This window comes from Channa argus, chromosome 1 (genome assembly GCF_033026475.1).
Source record: "Channa argus isolate prfri chromosome 1, Channa argus male v1.0, whole genome shotgun sequence".
NCBI lineage: Eukaryota > Metazoa > Chordata > Actinopteri > Anabantiformes > Channidae > Channa > Channa argus.
Genome location: NC_090197.1, coordinates 4,357,856 through 4,376,533, shown reverse-complemented (window position 1 = coordinate 4,376,533; position 18,678 = coordinate 4,357,856). Strand labels below are relative to the sequence as shown.

Below are 18,678 nucleotides of genomic sequence, written 5' to 3'. Positions count from 1 at the left end.
CAGTTGTATCTGTTTTAAAACAATTCAGTGACACTAAAGAAATATATTATTTTTATTGCTGTCAGATGTGAAACATTTCAGACGTCTCTGTGTCCTTTAAAGCCAGAACAGTGTCTAAGTGATTTCAAATGAAGGACCTCACTGAGTTTTTACACAGACACTGTTATTTTTGGCCCTGACTGATTTTAAACTCCATTTTATTTTGTCCTTTTTATACTTTAGTAGTTTGACATGTCTCAGGTCATATGAGGACTCTTTCTGTCCTGATCTGGATGAGAGGTGTTTTAAAGGGAAGTGAAACAATGTGTGAGTCAGTGACTGCTGTTCTGTCCTCTGTTTTAGTACATTTACAGCTGCTAAAAACCTTTAAATAGCTTTGTGCATAGAGTTTTGTACAGCATTGCCCCCTTCTGGTCAGCCAGCAGCAGCAGCAGGTTTAGAGCCCGGAATTCTCCTGAGAGTCACTGAAGCAGGTAGAGGACAGAGCGGGACTGATCGCCTGATGCTAGTCTTCTTTAGAACGTTGTAGCCTTGAACATTATTTGTCCGTAAGTATTTTGTTTATTACCATTTTTGATGCTGTAAACAGACTATGGTTGCTGCAATATTATTTTGCTTTAAAATCGTTATTTCAGAATTATAGTAAATTGTGGTGATCATTGCTGTTGTGACTCAGCATATTTTTATTACAATATTTGAAAGCTTGAATTGTACCTGTAAGATGTATGTTATGTTATTTTCATTCCTATTGTTATTTGTCTTTAGTTTTACAGTGAGTGAGTGAGAACAAGTTCCACTCTTTGCGTGGACAGTATAGTAAAAGGACAAATCAAGTCAAGTCAAGCTTTATTGTCAGTTCTTGTATGTACATGTACAGTACATACATACAGGGAACTGAAATTGCATTTAGCTCGGATCCATGGTGCTACAGGTAGTTCTAACAGTGGAGCCTAAGATCTAGATCACATAAATATAACAATATAAACTACACTATACAATTCAACTATACAGTAAGGGCATTGGAGAGTATACTAATAAAAATACAATACAAAGTACAATAAAGTAAAAGCAGCACATGGCAGATGGAGTGCAAACCAGTAAAGTGTACATCAGTGCAGGTAACAGAATTAGTGCAAAAATGGCTTATTCAGCCTGGTAAAAGTGGCAGAGTGCAGAGGGCTCAAGAACAGTTCTTTAAATTAGGTTTACATGTGAGGTAGTAGAGGGTTATAGTTCTGTGCCTGTACAGTACAGTACTGAGGCCGAAGAGGGAAGGGGGGCAAGTTCGGGAGCGAGTTCAGCTTCCTGACAGCCTGATGGATGAAGCTGTCCTTCAACCTGCTGGTCCTGGCCTGTAGGCTCCGCAATCTCCTCCCTGATGGCAGCAGGCTGAAGAAGCTGTGTAACGGGTGAGTGGGATCACCCACAATGCAGAGGGCTTTGCGGGTGAGACGGGTTCCATAAATGTCCTGGAGGGAGGGGAGAGAGACACCAATGATCTTCTCAGCTGATCTCACTATGCGTTGTAGAGTCTTCCGGCATGAGGCGTTGCAGGACCCATACAACACAGTGATGCAGCTCATTAGAATGCTCTCGATGGTGCCTCTGTAGAAGGTGCACATGATGGGGGGAGGGGCTCTGGCTCTTCTCAGTTTGCGGAGGAAGTAGAGACGCTGCTGTGATTTTTTGGCTAGTGCTGCAGTGTTGACGGTCCTGGAGAGGTCCTCTGTGATGTGCACACCCAGGAACTTGGTGCTGCTCACCCTCTCCACATTAGCACCGTTGATGGTTAGAGGAGTGTGCTGGGTGAGCGCTCTCCTGAAGTCAACAACAGTCTCTTTCGTCTTCTCCACATTCAGAGAGAGATTGTTGTCACTGCACCACCTGGCCATGCGTCTCACCTCACTCCTGTAGTTTGTCTCATCATTGTTGCTAATGAGACTAATGTTGCTAATGCTGTTGCTGAACTGATGGACTATCCTCCTGGAGTACTGTCTCTTAGCCTCTTTAGTGCCATGGGACAGGTCGGCCCTGGCTGTTCTCAGGCCCACCTGTCATCAGCTCTGAAGGCAGAATTCTGCGTCTTCAGGAGTCTGTAGACGTCCCCTGTCATCCACGGCTTCTGGTTGGCCCGTACAGTGATGGTCTTTTTGACAGTTACATCATCAATACACTTGTTGATGTAGGCACTGACAGTCTCTGAGTACTCTTGGAGGTCTGTGGTGTTATTGTTTGTGGCAGCCTGCTTAAACATATTCCAGTCAGTGGTGTCAAAACAGTCCTGAAGAACCTCTGACGACCCCTCCGGCCACACCTGTATCTGCTTTTTAACCGGTTTGGCGACTTTGACGAGCGGTCTGTATGCAGGCATTAGCATGACAGTGATGTGGTCCGAGGCACCGAGGTGGGGGAGGGGAAGGGCTTTGTAAGCTTTGTAAGCTATGATGAGAAAAGCATCAGGGTGTCTGCTGCTCACTGATTTACTGGTGCAGTTCAGTAAGTGCATCGTTCCTGCTGCTGATGTTGTTGTTCGGGGGAATGTAAATGCACAGCAGACACAACTTAACAAGATAATAAGCCATAAAATGAGTCTACGGTCAGGCAAGCAATATAAGCCAGCTCCTCAGCAGAAGGACGAGAAAGTTCACAAGCAGCAAGAACCTAGCAAAGGTGCTGATATCATTGCTTGGTCAGTTCATTCCCGTTCTTCAAGGCAGTAAAGTCGAGTCTCCTCAGGTAGTTCCTCAGCATTAAAAGCTTGTGCTTGTGCTCCACGCACCCAACTTGCATATGCGGAACAAGAAGCCAATATTATAAAGCAAAAAGCCGACCTGGAAGCCAGTCTTCACATTCTACAAAGCCACAGAGCCATTGCTGCTGCAACAGCTGAAGCTGCTGCCTATGAAGGAGATGAGATATCTAATAAGAGTGAAATTAGACAACACTTATTAGACAGTAGTACAGATGAGCGCAGCTCTGAATATGTTTGGCAGCTCTCTAAAGCATGTTCTGAGAAAAACCCATTCAAGATTGATACACAACAATGCCACAAAATAGCAAGAGAGACCTGTTGAAACAGTCATTCTTGATGACAACAAAATCCAAGTGGTAGAAAAAGGAAAAGCTAATGTGAAACATGAGCAAACAAATAAGGACTCTGAATACAAAATATTTAATTCGATGAGAAATGTTGAGTGCAGGGTTTCTGACATTTGAGGACAAGCCAGAACGTTACTGGTCATGGAAGGCATCATTTCAAAGTGTTACTAAAGACCTCAAGCTTTCAGCTGGAGAAGAGGTGTCGAATCCTCAGAACAGGCAAAGAGATAATGTCAAGCTCAGAGAGCTCGGTGATATTCTTCAGGAAATAGAGTGAGCAAAAGTGGGTGGATATCTGACAGGTTTGTCATATTTGGACACAGCTTGTGGAGTAAATCCAATTGTGGAGAAGTTACACTACAGTTTGCAGGACAAATGAATTGTTGTGGGATCCAAGTATAAGGAAGAATATGGAGTTGCATTTCCCCCTTTCAGTTGCTTCTCAAGCTTTGTAAGAAAACAGGCAAAAGTAAGAAATGACCCCAGTTTTGCTCTAACAACACTCACCAACCAGAGCTCAAAAAATGAGAAATACACAAAAAGTGGAAACAGAACCTCGATAAATGTGCACAAAACAGATGTTCAAAAAGAGCCTTCAATCCTGCAAAGTATTGTGACTAAAAAGACAATAGAAAGCCCTGATAAGCAGTGTCCTATACATAAAAAGCCCCATCCTCTCAAGAAATGCAGGAGCTTTGGAGCTAAGCCTATTGAAGAACGGAAGTCATTCCTAAAAGAGAAACACATTTGTTACAGGTGTTGTGGGTCAACAGAGCATGTGGAAAAATACTGCAGAGTAGCAGTTAAGTATATGTAATGTGACAGTGAAAAAAACTTCTCAGCACTACATCCTGGTCCTCCTGCTCCAATGAAAGACAACCCAGAAGAGGACAAAGATGATTGCGGGGAGGTGAGTGAAATGTCTTCTACCCTTGTTACATCTAAATGTACAGAGATTTGTGCTAATGCAAAGAGGCAATACTCCTGCTCCAAAATCAGCCCGGTGATACTAAATCCCAATGGACAAAGAGAAAAAGCTAGAAAAATGTATGCAGTGCTGGATGAGCAGAGTAACAAGTCACTTGCCAAATCTCAGTTTTTTCATCTTTTCAACAGCAGCAGACCCATACACGCTTAAAACCTGCACGGGGATAACTGCAGGCAGACGGGCTGCAAACTTTATGATTGAGTCAGTAGATGTCAAAATAAGGCTTCCACTTCCAAACTTAATTGAGTGTGACATGATTCCTGATGACCGGGAAGAGATCTCCAGCCTTGTGTACTCAGGATGGATGCAGTAGTGGTTGTACAGACACACTGGGAAATGACTTGTGGTGTGAAGGAGACCAGTATATGAGCCGCTGTCATTAGGGCGGATGATTGCATGCAGGTGTGGCCGCCGCCGCAGTCCAGGTGCACTGTGGGGAAACAAACACACAAAACAGACAGAGAGAGAGAGAAGGAGGAGAGTGGAGGATGGGAGAGCGGGTGCTGTGACAGTAGAAGTAAAAGCAGGACTTCATAAAGTGGCATAAAGTACAGTAACCTGTATGAACCAAACTGTGATCTGAGATTTTCTTCCAGCATATTTAAAATGTGATGTTCACCAAAGACTCAGTGACACATTACTAAAGACCAATTTATCAAACAACTCATGGACATGTTTGTTTTTGAAAGAATAGCAACTGTCGTGCTTCTGTGTGAAGATTCGTAATATCTACTACGTGTCTCAATTGAAAATCTAGAGGATTTTCTGAAATTCATTTATGATTGTATTTAACTCCACAGTGTTATGTACAGTGACACACGTTACACCTGTTAGTTCTGTCAGTGTAAGTATAAGTGAGGTGAACAGTCCTAAAAAGCCAGAGACATTGGGACTGTTTGAACTAGTGTGTATTTGTAGAAACAGCAAAGTGTGATGTACAGTTGTAGTTATGTGGTGATGAAGTGCTACAGACTTGTGGCCGTTTGCAGGAATGACCTCCTGTACCGTTCTTTGTCACAGCGGACTGGAAGAAGCCTCTTACTGAAGCTGCTGCGCTGTTCGACCAGCGGCTTGTGAAGAAGATGTGAGCTGTTCTCCATGATGTTTAACCCCACCACTGCAGAGTCATCAGAGCACTGAAGGCACTGAAGAAGTCAAAGAACATGATCCTCACAGCGCTGCCCAACCTGGGGGTGATAAGCAGCAGAACACCTAGATAACAGGTTGTTGTGTCCATGACAATCACAGGATCAGTGACAAGGGGCAAAACCACATGGGAACATGTTTCACTTCTTACTGAGAATACGGAAACTTCTCAGTCCGGTTATACAAGGACTGCATGGCCTGTAATAATGGGTCCTGTACCCGATACTCCCACAAACCCCCCCTCAACAGACATGGTAATAAGCCTTCTCCAATTCCACAAAACACGTGTTGACTGGATGGACATAGTCCCATGACCCATGTCCAGTAGTTTAGCAAAAGTAAAGACTTGTTCCACTGTTCAATTGCCGGGACAGACAACCAGTCGAAGACTTTTGTTCTTAGCACCCTGCCAAAGGCTTTTCCAGGGATGCTGAGCAGTGTAATTCTGTTCAGAGTCATGGGGGGTTTGAGCCTGTCCCAGCTGTCACAAGATAAGAGGCGAGTCCACCCTGGACATGTCTCCTGTCTATTTCAGAGTCAACACAGAGAGACATACACAGACGGACAACGATTCTTACTCACACTGACTTTATCTTAAACAGTGAAGTTAAGTGTTGTCTGCTGGGTGAACAGTTGGTGTCCCCTGTTAGGTGCAGAGACTTTTTTGGTGCAATACTTTGTGGCCTAATAAAATATGAATAATTTGATATCATTTGTCTTCCCTCTGAGGTCTATTTCAGCTTAAATTTGTTTGCATCTTTTTTACCCTATTGTTGTTTTCACTTTTGGAAGTGTATTTATGTATCAAATATAAAAAAATGGAATTGTTGCCTTTGTAGAGTTCTCACACACTGATGTTCAGCAAAACAGATACAGTGAATGATCTCGATCTTTTGATCTTTAACCATCAACTGGTGTTTGTGTACATTCAGTGAATTGTATCAGTCTCTGCAGTAGCTTCCAGCTGCAGCATCAGTTCAGTTTCTGTTCAGTCTGACTGAGGGAGGTTTTTGTATGATGCTTTTTTACTGTGTGAACAACCACTGACCGTTAATGGTATGAGCACTCTTACAATAGTAAACTGCTGCATCTTCAGTCTGGACTCCACTGATGGTCAGAGTGAAGTCAGAGTTTGATCCACTGCCTGAAAAACGATCTGGAATCCCTGATGCTCGAGTGGTGGCAGAATAAATAAGGAGCTTAGGACGTTCTCCATCTTTCTGTTGGTACCAGGCTAAATAGTTCCCATTATAAACATTCTGACTGGTTTTACAGTTGATGGTTGTGGTTCCTCCCAGAGCAGAGCTCACTGCTCCAGGCTGAGTCACTGTGACCTGACCTCTGGACTCTGAGGACACAGAGACAAAAACAGAAAGCAGCATCATGGTTTTGTGGGCTTCATTTCAGAGGGACGGATGTTGATAGAGGAGAGGAGTTGGATTCTCTGGACTTTACCTGTGAAGCAGCAGCAGAGGAGAGTCCAGATGAGGACGGATATCAGAGTCATGTTTTTGATGAGAAGGATTTCTGTGTCTTCTGTTGTCATGAAGGACAGCTGTCAGTCATCCAGTGTTCAACTCTCAGGACTATAAACTCTCCCAGAGCACTGGAGCATGGTGCTGCTGATGCAAAGTGGCTCTATGGAAATGATCACACTGACTCCAACAGGGACTTGGATCAATCTGATCAGGCTGATTATCAGTGGATTGATGAATTTATAATTATTTTGGCTATTTATTATCTGGGAGTTTGTGAAAACGTCTTTTTTCTTATATATAATAATTACAAACTAATTTTTATATGATCATAAATAGTAAAATATTTATTAACATTTTCATGGTAATTAAACTATTAATTTTAAATTAAAGACAATGAAGTTATTGTCAATTTTCATATCAGCTGAGACATGTTTACAATCAACGACTCATTTCGTTGAGTTTGTTTGTTCCAAAGTCAGAGAGCCATGTCTCTGTACAGTCAGAGGTTTTTGTACGACGACTCAGTCACTTTGTATCACTGTGGTACACGTTCGGTGGAGGAACCAGACTGGATGTTGGAAGTAAGTCAAAGGTTTAAAAACTCTTATATTTCACGAGCTTTTCTCCTTGTTATTCAGTTTTCCAGGTCAAATATTTGTGTTTCCATGTTACTTCACAGTAGTTAAGGAAATATTTTGTACTAAGAGACAACGTTGTTTTAGCAACTGAAATTTAAAAACTGGTTTTGATAAATATCAATTTTTAATCCAGCAGATAAACCAGTAAATCTGATTTTAATGGTAAAGTTACATGTTGAGATGTTGCAGCTTTAGTTCAGTTGGACAAAGTCAGAGAGTTGTGTCTCTGTACAGTCAGAGGTTTTTGTACGACGACTCAGTCACTTTGTATCACTGTGGTGGACTTTTGGTGGAGGAACCAGACTGGATGTTGGAAGTAAGTTTCTGATCAAATACTAAATCAAATCTTGTGAAGTCGTGTTTTAAATAGTTGCAGCAGGTGAAATGATCTGTTTTTTTTTGGAACAGATTCAGTATTTGTGTTTTTATTCCCCACCTTCATCCTGGAGGTGAACTCAGAGCAGTTTTACTAAACGTATCTTTCCATGTTCCTGTCAGGGTCAAAGTTCAACTACTTTAATCCACCACATTGAAAACTGCTTTGTGATCTTTGAATGTGACTTGTTTCCACTAAATTCTAACAGTGTAACGATAACTAGTGATGTTTGAAAATTACTTTATTGAATTTCTTGTTATTTGTTGCTGTAGATTTGAAATCATTTGATGTGTTTGATTGGGATTGAAATCCACATGAAGAACATTTGATTGTTGTCACATGGTGTTTTTCTGTCTCCATGTTTCCACTACAAATTTGAAACTAATGTAGAGTTTAGATTTATGGGACATATTTCAGGTCAAACTGTCTGATGTTTGTCTCTGTCCTGATCTGCATGAGAGGTTTCTTAAAGGGAAGTGAAACAATGTGTGAGTCAGTGACTGGTGGAGCAGAACAACCATCTGACAGAAACTCCTTCAAGGACCAAACCCACTCTCACACAGTAAAGGCGTCCAACTGTGTGTTCTCTGTCCTCTAACTGACTGGTGTCTCCTACTCTAGGTGATGTCCGTCCCAGCCTGACCGTGCTTTCCCCGACCAGCGAGGAGCAGCAGAAGGACAAGGTCTCACTCATGTGTCTGGCCAACAAGGGTTTCCCTTCAGACTGGACTCTGTCCTGGAAGGTGGACGGCAGCAGCAGCGGCAGCAGCTGGGAGGAGACCAGGAGTCCCGGGGTGCTGGAGAAGGACGGACGCTACAGCTGGAGCAGCACCCTGAGGATCCCTGCAGACCAGTGGAGGAATGCAGGCTCTGTGACCTGTGAGGCCACCCAGGGCTCCCAGACTCCGGTCAGACAGACACTGAGGAGAGACCAGTGTCCCCAGTCCTGACATGTGTTCCAGGGACTCTGCTACTGATGTCACTCTGCTCCCTCTCTCTGTATCTGTCTTTGTCTCTTAGTTTTGTTGCTTGTTGTAACTTTGATTGATTCAGTCCAATAAAAACCTGCTCATCCAGTCTGTAGTTTTCATGTGTGTTGATGGAAAATAAACTCATGTTTCTGTGCTCATAGTTTCATTAGATCCACTCATGATGAACTGGAAATTAAATCAAATAGATGCTTTGAGTTCATGTGGCTGTAGATCAAGAGGTAAAGCAGGTTGTCCACCATCTGCAGGGTCAGTGGTTTGATCCCAGCTCCTCCAGTCCACTTGTTAATGTATCCATGAATGAGACTCCTGTGTGTGGGTCTCACTTGGAAGTCGATGTGTAAAAGTTTGATAAATGACTAAATGTGTTTAAAATCCACAATTTTACTTAGAAAACTGCTTCTTTAATCTTTGATTTGGTGAGAAACGTGATTGTTGAAACATTTCAGTAGAATTTGTAACTGTGAGTTTTTGACAAACTGCTGTCATGTATCTGCATAAATCTGCATCTGAGAAGAATTTATTACATCAGAAATATGAACAAAGATATTAGTACATTAGTACAAAGTACATTTCATCAGTGTCTGCTGTTTGCAGACATTTATAAGTATTTCCTCAATAAAAACACTGCACATTAACATAGACATAATGTCTGTAGTTTATGTCTGGATGCAGGCCTTTATAACAAGTTTCTAATATTTTTATTTTTCCTGTCAACATTCTCACTGTTTACCGTAAAAAAAAATGGCAAAGTTTAATAACAAAAAAACATCTAATAAAGTTTAAGTTTGAAATAAAACTCACTGATCGTGTTTAAAACGTGTAATTTTTAAATGAACTGAAAATAACTTTTATTGTTTAACGTGTCTCTATTTGTTGCAGCTGTTCATTGTGATCAGTTCCTCTTTAGCTCAGGGAGGTTTTTGTAAGAAGTTGTTTCACTGTGTGAACGAGCTGTAACCCTGCTGACAGTAATAAACTCCTGCATCTTCAGTCTGAACTGCAGTGATGGTCAGAGTATAATCAGGATCAGATCCACGTCCAGTGAAACGATCAGAAACTCCAGAGTGACGGTTTGTAGCTTCATAAATCAGGAGTTTAGGAGCTTCTCCAGGTTTCTGAAGGTACCAGTGCAGGTAGTTACTAATACTCTGACTGGATTTACATGTGATGGTGACAGACTGTCCTGGAGCAACAGACTGAGATCCAGGAGACTGAGTCAGGGTGATTTGTCCTGATGAACCTGGAAACCATGAAAAAGAGGAGAATGGTTATTGAGACAAATCCAGCTTGGACAAAGATGATCAGCATCCGAACAGAAGAGGATCATTTGTTTAACATGGACAATAGATGGAAGAAGGTCAATGCTGCTAATTTCAGTGTTTCTCCATCAGAGCAGAACATCATTGTCGTGAACCTGGTTTCATCCTGAAGCAAAGTTTTCACAAGAGAGTCTCACCCTGAACAAGGAGCCCCAGGGTGGACAGCAGTAGACTCAGAGACATCATCATTGTGCTGCCGGCGTGTCAGTGGCTCTGAAAGGCCTGGACAGACCCTGATCAACACTGGTCTCTTAACAGCTGGGAGACAGAGGCAGGACACATATGCAAACACACACAGTCACTCAGCTGGAACTGTCCTCAGTGGATCAGGGGGTTTCCCATCAGTGCAGCAGTGCTTTCAACCAAAAGCAAAGTTTCCACCTCAGTCCTTTCTGTAAGACTCTCTCCAGGCCGTTAATGTGGATCCTTTAGGAGTTTTTAACTGACTTACACACGTCTCTTATTTCACACTTTATGTTCTGTCTAGAAATTCTTCAAGTGTGTTTTCAGTGTATTTTACTTTCTTTGCCTTTGAGACAAACACCACCAGTTACAAGAAACTGTGAAAGAAGAGCAAACAAGTTAAAGCACAGAGGTCAGAGGACGTCACACTCCACAACAAGTAGATGGACAATGTGGACACATAGTTTTGTTTACAGCTGTTTCCAAATGATCTTTGAATCCTTTTATATTTTAGTTTTCAAGTCAAATATTAGAGAAAATGTGTGATTGTACAGTTTGTTATTGTGATTTTTAGTTATTTATATTAACAAATGAAGTCACTGATCTTTGACTTTTTATGATTCAAGCTGATTCTGAATTTAGTTCATATGTTAACAAAGATGAAGTTTTGTAGGATTTCAGGGATGTGATGTTTATCGTTGGACTGTCTTCACTCATCAAGGGTTCTGATGCTGATCTTTGTCTTCATGGTTTTGTTCAATTATATTTAACTGAAAACGTTCAAAGCTGAGTCACTTAAACAGCTTTTTTGGCTTTTTGAGAATATGGAACAATTAATATTTTTTTGTTTCAAAAGATGATTAAAAGCTGAGATGGAGAAATTATTTAGTGTTTTGCAAAATTCTGTGTTTGTGTGTGTGTGTGTGTGTGTTTGTGTGTGTGTGTGTGTGTGTGTGTGTGTGTGTGTGTGTGTGTGTGTGTCTGTGTGTGTGTGTCCTCAGTGAACTGTATCAGTCTCTGCAGTAGCTTCCAGCTGCAGCATCAGTTCAGTTTCTGTTCAGTCTGACTGAGGGAGGTTTTTGTACGATGCTTTTTCACTGTGTGAACAACCACTGACTGTTGATGTAGTGGAGACTCTGACAGTAGTAAACTGCTGCATCTTCAGTCTGGACTCCACTGATGGTCAGAGTGAAGTCAGAGTTTGATCCACTGCCTGAAAAACGATCTGAAATCCCTGATGCTCGAGAAGTTGCCCAATAGATTAGAAGCTTAGGACGTTCTCCATCTTTCTGTTGGTACCAGGCTAAATAGTGATATGTGCTATAATAAACATCCTGACTGGTTTTACAGTTGATGGTTGTGGTTCCTCCCAGAGCAGAGCTCACTGCTCCAGGCTGAGTCACTGTGACCTGACCTCTGGACTCTGAGGACACAGAGACAAAAACAGAAAGCAGCATCATGGTTTTGTGGGCTTCATTTCAGAGGGACGGATGTTGATAGAGGAGAGGAGTTGGATTCTCTGGACTTTACCTGTGAAGCAGCAGCAGAGGAGAGTCCAGATGAGGACGGAGATCAGAGTCATGTTTTTGATGAGGAGGATTTCTGTGTCTTCTGTTGTCATGAAGGACAGCTGTCAGTCATCCAGTGTTCAACTCTCAGGACTATAAACTCTCCCAGAGCACTGGAGCATGGTGCTGCTGATGCAAAGTGGCTCTATGGAAATGATCACACTGACTCCAACAGGGACTTGGATCAATCTGATCAGGCTGATTATCAGTGGATTGATGAATTTATAATTATTTTAGCTATTTATTATCTTTTTATTATTTGGCAGTTTTCTAAAAACTTATTTTTTTTATTTATAATAATTACAAACACTATGAAATTTTGGTTTTTTAAATAATCATATTTAGTAAAACATTTATTCCCATTTTCCTGAATTGTTAATTATTAATGTAAAATTAAAGACATTTTGAGGTTATTTTCAATTTCCATATCAGCTGTTTATAACCAACGACTCATTTTGTTGAGTTTGTTTGTTCCAAAGTCAGAGAGTCGTGTCTCTGTACAGTCAGAGGTTTTTGTACGACGACTCAGTCACTTTGTATCACTGTGGTGGACTTTTGGTGGAGGAACCAGACTGGATGTTGGAAGTAAGTTTCTGATCAAATACTAAATCAAATCTTGTGAAGTCGTGTTTTAAATAGTTGCAGCAGGTGAAATGATCTGGTTTTCTTTGGAACAGATTCAGTATTTGTGTTTTTATTCCCCACCTTCATCATGGAGGTGAACTCAGAGCAGTTTTACTAAACGTATCTTTCCATGTTCCTGTCAGGGTCAAAGTTCAACTACTTTAATCCACCACATTGAAAACTGCTTTCTGATCTTTACATGTGACTTGTTTCCACTAAATTCTAACAGAGTAACGATAACTAGTGATGTTTGAAAATGACTTTATTGGATTTCTTGTTATTTGTTGCTGTAGATTTGAAATCATTTGATGTGTTTGATTGGGATTGAAATCCACATGAAGAACATTTGATTGTTGTCACATGGTGTTTTTCTGTCTCCATGTTTCCACTACAAATTTGAAACTAATGTAGAGTTAAGATTTATGGGACATATTTCAGGTCAAACTGTCTGATGTTTGTCTCTGTCCTGATCTGCATGAGAGGTTTCTTAAAGGGAAGTGAAACAATGTGAGTCAGTGACTGGTGGAGCAGAACAACCATCTGACAGAAACTCCTTCAAGGACCAAACCCACTCTCAAAGAGTAAAGGTGTCCAACTGTGTGGTCTCTGTCCTCTAACTGACTGGTGTCTCCTACTGTTGGTGATGTCCGTCCCAGCCTGACGGTGCTGTCCCCGTCCAGCGAGGAGCAGCAGAAGGATAAGGTCTCACTCATGTGTCTGGCCAACAAGGGCTTCCCCTCAGACTGGACTCTGTCCTGGAAGGTGGACGGCAGCAGCAGCGGCAGCAGCTGGGAGGAGACCAGGAGTCCCGGGGTGCTGGAGAAGGACGGACGCTACAGCTGGAGCAGCACCCTGAGGATCCCTGCAGACCAGTGGAGGAATGCAGGCTCTGTGACCTGTGAGGCCACCCAGGGCTCCCAGACTCCGGTCAGACAGACACTGAGGAGAGACCAGTGTCCCCAGTCCTGACATGTGTTCCAGGGACTCTGCTACTGATGTCACTCTGCTCCCTCTCTCTGTATCTGTCTTTGTCTCTTAGTTTTGTTGCTTGTTGTAACTTTGATTGATTCAGTCCAATAAAAACCTGCTCATCCAGTCTGTAGTTTTCATGTGTGTTGATGGAAAATAAACTCATGTTTCTGTGCTCATAGTTTCATTAGATCCACTTATGATAAACTCCACTCAGTTAAAACTGTAAGACCCACATAAACAATGGACCTTACAGGTTCATACATTGTAACTCTTCCACTTTTATTTGGGTTCTCAAGTTGAGAGCTTTGGTCGTTAGTAGAGATGTCAGTTGATTCAAATGTTTAAATTGCAATTAATCAGACAAAATTAAATACAAATGTTTTAAATCAGATTTTACTGTAAAGAGACATTTTTCAAGTTGTAATACTCTTATCAACACGTGGACACATGGTACTGATGATACCGACTGAGTGATGCTAATTAAATGACAACTGCGTGACAATTAATAAGTCCTACAGTTGGATGCAAAAGTTTGCATTTTAATATTGTGAGATTGAAAAACGAGTCATTTTTTTCATCAGCAGTTCATTTACGGCACATTCAGCTGGTACAAATGTTCCTTAATCAGAAATAATTAAAGCTCATTTTTAAATAATTTATGAAGAATGGACATTTTTAGTGACATAGTGTCATTTAAAAAAATACTTTTTAAAATAAACTTCTTGACCATTTTTGTTGCGTCTGATGGAAAAAGTAGCAGCTGAATGTACATTATTACTATGTTACTGTAGGTTTAGGTTCAGATTGTGTCTCCTTACATGGGGGATGTAGGGGGATGCAAACGTAACTGTAAACCTATAAACCTGTGTCTGACACACACATGTGACAATTCCAATACAATTTTTCATGAAGATGTGTGTGTGTGTGTCAGTGTGTGTCGGTGTGTGTCTGTGTGTGTGTGTGGATATAGTGCTCAGTTATTAGTATTGTGCTGTATATATGTGTATAAATAGAGAAGAAGGTCACAGTTGATGGGAACAAAGACTAAACAAGATCATGATTTCTATTTTTTAATATGTTCATTTAAGTGCATTGAATCTAAATGATAAACAAAACCTCAAAGGAAAAAACTTTTATTTAAAAAAAATGTTATGCGTGGAGTTAAAAGGAACTTTTATTTAAATATGTACTATGATATTTGACTTATTAGACATTAAAACAGATCTGTCATTATTTCAATCAACATTTTTTCGTATCACTGTTACAGAAAACAGTCAGTACAAGTGACTGTTTAACAGCAGGTAAAACTCAGTTTTTATTTGAAGTACTTTAATAAATTATGTGTTTCTGTGATTTTGTGCTTTGACTTGTTATGTTCTGTGTTACTGTACAAACCTTTAGTGTTTTAGTTTCATTACAGTTGTTGTCAGATCAGTTCCTTTTCAGCTCAGGGAGGTTTTTGTACGACGTTGTTTCACTGTGTGAACGAGCTGTAACTCTGCTGACAGTAATAAACTCCTGCATCTTCAGTCTGAACTCCACTGATGGACAGAGTGAAGTCAGTTCCAGAATAACTTCCAGTGAAACGATCAGAAACTCCAGAGTGACGAGTTGTAGCATATCTCACAAGAAGTCTTGGAGCTTCTCCAGGTTTCTGAAGGTACCAGTGCAGGTAGTTACTAATACTCTGACTGGATTTACATGTGATGGACACAGACTGTCCTGGAAACACAGACTGAGATCCAGGAGACTGAGTCAGGGTGATTTGTCCTGATGAACCTGGAAACCATGAAAAAGAGGAGAAGGGTTATTGAGACAAATCCAGCTTGGACAAAGATGATCAGCATCCAAACAGAAGAGGATCATTTGTTTAACATGGACAATAGATGGAAGAAGGTCAATGCTGCTGGTTTCAGTGTTTCTCCATCAGAGCAGAACATCATTGTGCTGAACCTGGTTTCATCCTGAAGCAAAGTTTTCACAAGAGAGTCTCACCCTGAACAAGGAGCCCCAGGGTGGACAGCAGTAGACTCAGAGACATCATCATTGTGCTGCCGGCGTGTCAGTGGCTCTGAAAGGCCTGGACAGACCCTGATCAACACTGGTCTCTTAACAGCTGGGAGACAGAGGCAGGACACATATGCAAACACACACAGTCACTCAGCTGGAACTGTCCTCAGTGGATCAGGGGGTTTCCCATCAGTGCAGCAGTGCTTTCAACCAAAAGAGAAGTTTCCACCTCAGTCCTTTCTGTAAGACTCTCTCCAGGCCTTTAATGTGGATCCTTTAGGAGTTTTTAACTGACTTACACACGTCTCTTATTTCACACTCTAGAAATTCTTCAAGTGTGTTTTCAGTGTCTTTTACTTTCTTTGCCTTTGAGACAAACACCACCAGTTACATGTAACTGTGAAAGAAGAGCAAACAAGTTAAAGCACAGAGGTCAGAGGACGTCACACTCCACAACAAGGAGATGGACAATGTGGACACATAGTTTTGTTTACAGCTGTTTCAAATGATCTTTGAATCTGTTTATATTTTAGTTTTCCAGTCAAATATTAGAGAAAATGTGTGATTGTACAGTTTGTTACGGTGATTTTTAGTTATTTATATTAACAAATAAAGTCACTGATCTTTGACTTTTTATGATTCAAACTGATTCTGAATTTAGTTCATATGTTAACAAAGATGAAGTTTTGTAGGATTTCAGGGATGTGATGTTTATCTTTGGACTGTCTTCACTCATCAAGGGTTCTGATGCTGATCTTTGTCTTCATGGTTTTGTTCAGTTATATTTACCTGAAAACGTTTAAAGCTGAGTCACTTAAACAGCCATTTTGGCTTTTTGAGAATATGGAACAATTAAGATTTTTTTTTTGTTTGTTTGAATAGAGGATTAGAAGCTGAGATGGAGAAATTATTTAGTGTTTTGCAAAATTGTGTGTGTGTGTGTGTGTGTTTGTCCTCAGTGAACTGTATCAGTCTCTGCAGTAGCTTCCAGCTGCAGCATCAGTTCAGTTTCTGTTCAGTTTGACTGAGGGAGGTTTTTGTACGATGCTTTTTCACTGTGTGAACACATCTTCACTGTTGATGTAGTGAGCACTCTGACAGTAGTAAACTGCTGCATCTTCAGTCTGGACTCCACTGATGGTCAGAGTGAAGTCAGAGTTTGATCCACTGCCTGAAAAACGATCTGGAATCCCTGATGCTCGAGTGGTGGCATAGTAAATAAGGAGCTTAGGACGTTCTCCATCTTTCTGTTGGTACCAGGCTACAGGCCCTACAGGCTACACATTCTGACTGGTTTTACAGTTGATGTTGACGGTTCCTCCCAGAGCAGAGCTCACTGCTCCAGGCTGAGTCACTGTGACCTGACCTCTGGACTCTGAGGACACAGAGACAAAAACAGAAAGCAGCATCATGGTTTTGTGGGCTTCATGTCAGAGGGACGGATGTTGATAGAGGAGAGGAGTTGGATTCTCTGGACTTTACCTGTGAAGCAGCAGCAGAGCAGAGTCCAGATGAGGACGGAGATCAGAGTCATGTTTTTGATGAGGAGGATTTCTGTGTCTTCTGTTGTCATGAAGGACAGCTGTCAGTCATCCAGTGTTCAACTCTCAGGACTATAAACTCTCCCAGAGCACTGGAGCATGGTGCTGCTGATGCAAAGTGGCTCTATGGAAATGATCACACTGACTCCAACAGGGACTTGGATCAATCTGATCAGGCTGATTATCAGTGGTTCAGTTTGTTTGTAACTTTTTTCTAAACATTCATTTCAAAATCTTTTCTTTTGTCTTCAAATATATAAACAGGAATTAGTTTGGAAATTAATATACTGTATTTTTAAAGGTAAAATATAAACATTCAGGAAATTAGTGACATTATGTTTATGGCCACTTTTACAGCAACTGATTTTTCTTTTACACTTTTTTTGTTGTTGATTGTTGTTTATTTGATTCATAGTCAGTCATGTCTCTCTACATTCAGATGTTTTAAAATCATGACTGACATTTTCTCACTGATACATTAAGTTTACTTTGGAGTCAGTTCTACATAAACTGTATTTTATTTTATTTAATTATTGTACATTACTGCAACATTTAAGCTAATATTGTTTATTATTTATTGTTGCAGTGATTGTTTAATTTATAACATTGTAACATTTTACAATTTTCTTAAAGCTTTTGTTACACTAAAATTTTAATTTCAACAAATCAAGTATGTTTCCCAAAATAAGTTCCCTCCAACAAATGTGTGTGACATTTAGTTTTTTTAATATCTTCATTTTTCCTATAGATTTTTATTTATCGCACATTGTGCTGCATCAATCCATTAGTTAGACCCAGTGATTTGATGTTTTTTCTTCTTTTTTAAAGCTAACAATAAGTAATTTGATGGATTAAATGGTGACACATCTGTGGAATAAAATGACAGTTTTGACGTTTTATCTTTAGTCCTGAAAGCGTCTGTTTTCATGGTTCATCAGTGATGCCAATCTGTTGCTATGGTTACTAAGGTTAAAGAGGAAGTGAAAATCTTCAGACCATTTTCATCTAAACCTGCAGTGTTTCTACACTTTGTTCTCTTTCTGTGCAGTGGGTCGAGTCCTTCCCACCCTGACTGGGCCAGTGAAGAGCAGCATCAGCTGGGAGGAGAGCAGGAGCACAGTGGTGCTGGAGATGGACGGCCTCTGCAGATGGAGCAGCACCCTGAGGCTCCCTGCAGACCAGTGGGGGAAGGTGGACTCTGAAACCAGAGTCTGGGAGCCCTGTCTGACCTCACAAGTCAGAGACACTGAGGAGAGACCAGTGTTTCCAGTTCTGACCTGACTTACTAGGACTCTGCTACTGCTTTCACTTTGCTGTCTCTCTGTGTTTATCTGTCCTTTACTATTAAATTGCATTTATCAACATAATAACATTTTATGTTTTTATTGTTTCAGTTCAATGAAACATATTTAAATTAGTTCTTTTTATGGCTGTTGTAAATAATATTTCAACCTTAATAGTTCCATTATGTTCAGTCATACTTGAAATCAACTTGATGGCTTTGAAATTATGTACTAAATAAAATAGGAGTTCATGTTAGAGTCTAGTAAACTCTATAACTATAACAATAATTACATTTTTATTAGGGTCCTTCTGGACACGACAAATTAATCTATAAATAATTGAACCTGTAATAAAAACCTGCATCAGTACACTAATACATTTGTTTTGGTGAGAAATATCGTTAAAAGTTTTAAGGAAATTTTAAGTTGTGTCTCTTAACAAATTGTGACAATGGTGGAAA

At 40.6% G+C, this 18,678-nt stretch overlaps 1 protein-coding gene and 3 gene segments (V, D, J or C); 1 reads left to right on the top strand and 3 right to left on the bottom strand.

The window, feature by feature from the left end:
• Positions 1–446: 446 nt before the first annotated feature.
• LOC137132969 (uncharacterized) lies at positions 447–6,681 on the bottom strand. Its single transcript, XM_067516049.1, has 2 exons — positions 6,306–6,681; positions 447–4,517 (listed from the first exon to the last, which is right to left on the bottom strand). Exon 2 carries the CDS (start codon positions 1,890–1,892, stop codon positions 1,206–1,208), a length of 687 nt encoding a protein of 228 aa, XP_067372150.1. The 5' UTR covers positions 1,893–4,517; positions 6,306–6,681; the 3' UTR covers positions 447–1,205.
• On the top strand, positions 4,145–8,801 carry LOC137101400 (Ig kappa-b4 chain C region-like). The segment is given in 4 exon segments: positions 4,145–4,169; positions 5,108–5,171; positions 7,111–7,292; positions 8,347–8,801. Coding segments are annotated over 4 exon segments (600 nt in total).
• A 736-nt stretch (positions 8,802–9,537) lies between these two features.
• LOC137133873 (immunoglobulin kappa variable 2-29-like) lies at positions 9,538–10,261 on the bottom strand. The segment is given in 2 exon segments: positions 9,538–9,957; positions 10,174–10,261. Coding segments are annotated over 2 exon segments (357 nt in total).
• Positions 10,262–14,455: 4,194 nt separating this feature from the next.
• LOC137134005 (immunoglobulin kappa variable 6D-21-like) lies at positions 14,456–15,637 on the bottom strand. The segment is given in 2 exon segments: positions 14,456–15,162; positions 15,379–15,637. Coding segments are annotated over 2 exon segments (357 nt in total).
• Positions 15,638–18,678: the final 3,041 nt, after the last annotated feature.